Source organism: Echinops telfairi, unplaced genomic scaffold (genome assembly GCF_000313985.2).
Source record: "Echinops telfairi isolate 266 unplaced genomic scaffold, ASM31398v2 ScPeMD7_5;HRSCAF=22, whole genome shotgun sequence".
NCBI classification, from domain to species: domain Eukaryota; kingdom Metazoa; phylum Chordata; class Mammalia; order Afrosoricida; family Tenrecidae; genus Echinops; species Echinops telfairi.
This window is the reverse complement of record NW_022103901.1, coordinates 21,206,249-21,209,742: the sequence shown is the minus strand read 5'-3', so window position 1 is coordinate 21,209,742 and position 3,494 is coordinate 21,206,249. Positions and strand designations below refer to the sequence as shown.

The 3,494-nt window shown below is 44.7% G+C and overlaps 1 protein-coding gene across 1 annotated transcript in view; it reads left to right on the top strand.

The window, feature by feature from the left end:
- Positions 1 to 16: 16 nt before the first annotated feature.
- The window catches only part of CHP2 (calcineurin like EF-hand protein 2), a 16,894-nt gene continuing 13,416 nt past the window's right edge, over positions 17 to 3,494 (top strand). Inside the window, exon 1 of the mRNA XM_013005463.2 lies at positions 17 to 26. Within this exon, the coding sequence (XP_012860917.1) occupies positions 17 to 26 (10 nt within the window). The remainder of the gene's footprint in view (positions 27 to 3,494) is intronic.

Here is a 3,494-nt window from a genome sequence, read left to right as displayed (position 1 = left end):
CAGCGAAAGCCCCAACATGCAAGAAGGTGAAGTGGCCGAGGCAGAGGGAAGTTCCTGGTTTCCACGTTTATAAGAAGGCCACATCCCTAAGCAGACATCATCAGACTGTGACCTGATTGTCAGGTTGGATTCTACCCCTCTACTTTCATACATCCTCAAATTGACATAAAATCATCTCACTTTCACACACGCTATGAGAGGAAGTGGGAGGGGGAAGCCTGCTGTCTTCCTGAAGTATGATGGCGTGATAATTAGGTTTTGTGTCAACTTGGCTGAGCCAAGACTCTCGTAGTGTCACAGTTGAAGCCTCCTCCATGATGTGAATTGAACACAATATCAACAACTCCATGATGTAATCTACTGTGAGCCGCAAAGCAGTGAAAAAGAGGATTAGGGAGGAGTGCAGTCTTGTTTCTCAGGTCACCTTCCTGCTGTAATTGAAAGGAAGCTTCCTTGGGGCTGTGGCCTCCTCCTGTTTAAGTAGGTTTAAGTTTCTCTTCTTGCTGTCCTGAATCCTGAACCTGGTTCATATGTGGGAAACAGAAGGACTTCTCCCAAGTTGTCTCCCCAAAATATATGCCAGACTTAGCTTGAGAATGACTATACACTTCGAGGCCATCAGGAGTAGATTAGGGGTCATTTTCCTTAAGAGCTATCAGACATCTGGAACAAGTAAACACCACTGTTTATCCCACAACAAGCAGGGCCCACTCCCTTCTGATAAGGATAGTAGTTGTCTGTTTCCTTGTAGGAGACACCAGAGAGGTCAAACCCACCCAAGGATGACCAAGGATAGGTAGCCATTATGAATCTAGGGTCCTCCCATCTTGTCACATGTATGACTCTAGACCTTCCCATTCCTATGGGCACACCCCTAGCTCATCCCCTTCCTGTTACGCTTATGCCTATCATAGATCCCCTTCCTACAATGTGTACGCCTATTGTACTGCCCCTTCCTGTGAAGTGTGATTCTATAATCATGCCCCCAAAAGGTATATAGGCATGCGTCAGCAATATAGAGCTATCTGACATCTCTCTCTGGGCGCTCCCTGGTCGCTCCCCTCACTTCCCCCTCTCCTCTCCAGTCCTCTCTCCCTCGTTCCCTTGCCCTCCTTCCCTTCCCCCTCTCTCCATGTGGACCACCAAGCTGGGCTGAGGTGAGCAATGCTACCATAAGATGTGTCTGACTGCATTATTGTATCTCTCATGCTCTCGATGACTTTAATATAATGCTTATATATCTCAACCATACAATTGTGCTTACTGAACCCGTAGGTAGTAGCAGTGGGTGGGGCTGGCCCTTCCCCTCCCCTCCAAACTTAGTTTAATACTACAGTTCATAGACCTACCTTATTGCCAGCCAACCCTGGGAGCTATCAGCCGCCTGCCATATTGTCTGCCAACCTAGGATTCATTTGACTCCGCAGTCAGGAGCCTGACTTGCTTCCTAATTTGCCGTCCTGCTTCTTGGTTTGTCAGTCCAGGTAGACATACCAATCAGGAAAAGCCACAAGCCTGACTTGCTGACCTTGAATTCATCCATCTATGCCTCCACCAGCCTGTGGCCTTCCTGCTTCATCTTCTTATTCCTTGTTTGACAGCCCTGCAGCCACATGAGTCAGGAAAGCCTCCTGTTTAACATCCAACCCACGGACTTGAACCAGACTGGACTTAACCACTTTTACGATTGTGTGAGCCACTTTATTGGGTGTCTTCTGTATGGACCTACCCACTCTTTACTTTGTTGTATGTGGAGTCTCATCTTCAGGATGAGCACATCTCATGTTTCCCACAAAGGAATAACTCGAGTGTGTGCGTGTGTTTATTGTCTCGATAGGCTTTTAAGACCCAAGAAATCCTCATTAAAAGAAGCTGGATACCATTTGCTTTTTGCTGGATGCTTACCTTGATAAGCCTTTAAGATCTGAGGCTCAATTAGGCAGATATCCAGGCAAACCAGATATCTTGGACCGCTTCTGTGATCTTTTTAAAAGAAGGGGTGTGTGCAGCAGATGAGAAAATAAATAACAGAGGCTTAGTAAAACTAGGACCCGTATGTGCATCAAAAGGTTTCAGCAAAGGAGTTAAAAGAGAACCCACAGAGTGGGAATCATTTTTTGACAATGATACAACAGGCAAGGGACTAAACTCTAAAATCTATGGAAAGCTGCAACACCTCAATAAAAGCAAAAGAAGATGAATAAACCAATAAAAAGAGGGCAAGGACATGCATAGACAGTTCATCAAAGGTGACATCCAAATGGCCAACAACCGTATGAAGAAATGCTCACAATCCTTAGGCATCCGGGAGATGCAAATCAAACGATCTATGAGATACCACCATACACGGGAAAAGATAGCCAAATTAATTTTTTTAACAGAGCCACAATAAATGCTGGAGAGGCTAAGGAGAGATTAGAATGTAATTATACGCAACCACGGTGGGAAGCAAAATGGTGCCAGTGGACAAAACTGGAAATAGAAATGTCACAGGAGCCAGCAAACCCTCTGCTCCAGAAGGAAGAGTCAGATCAGGAACAGACATGTCCACCTATGTTCATGGCAGAACTGTTCGCAATAGCAAAAAGATGGAAACCATCTAACGTCCGTAACCAGAAGAATGGATGAAGAGACTTTGGTACATACACACATGCCTCACTAAAAACAGTAATAAGTCCACAAAGCACTTCATCGCATGTATGGGCCAGGAGAACATTATGCTAAGTGGACTTAGCCAATCACAGAAGACAAATATTCTATAAGACTACTGTTACAGAGAAAGAAACACCCCCCCCCCACACACACACACACACAAACTACTGTATCAAAGAGAACTTTGGTTCAACTTTCCTGGACATTTCCTCACAAACGAGTTTTAAAAAATCATTTTATTGGGGACTCTTACAGCTCTTATCACAATCCGTACATCCGTCCACTGTGTCAAACACACACAGATGAGTTTTTAATGAAGAAAAACCCCAAACTTTTAATAAACTCATTTTCTTCTGTTCTTTGAGAAAGTAGATCAAGGTCACCTCATTGGAATCCCTGAAAACAGTTAGCATAACCTTCTGAGCTAGCCTCTCTGCACTGAATTTAACTGGCCCAGCAGAGCCCCTTGGAAGTCATTGTTTTTATTGGAGTTTTTTCTTGGGAGCTAATATACATATCTTATCATTCCATAGTACATTCACTATGTGCAGTCCTTTTTCTTTTTTGGTAGGCACCCTAATGAGATGACACCAAGTGTATTACAGAACATGTCTGTGGTGGTTACATAATCTGGTGTCAATGTGAGACTATCAAGAATGAAGGGGTGGAGTTTAGCCTGTCAATCAGGTCGCAGCTTGATGATCTCATTTGGAAGCACTAAGGAGATAATTAGCTCATTAGAGGTGGGGCACACACACTCTCCCTGCAAGACATTCCTGCTGACAAGCCACAGGGAGCCAGAGCCCTGGAGCTGGAGGAGCCATGTGGAGACCCACACCAGC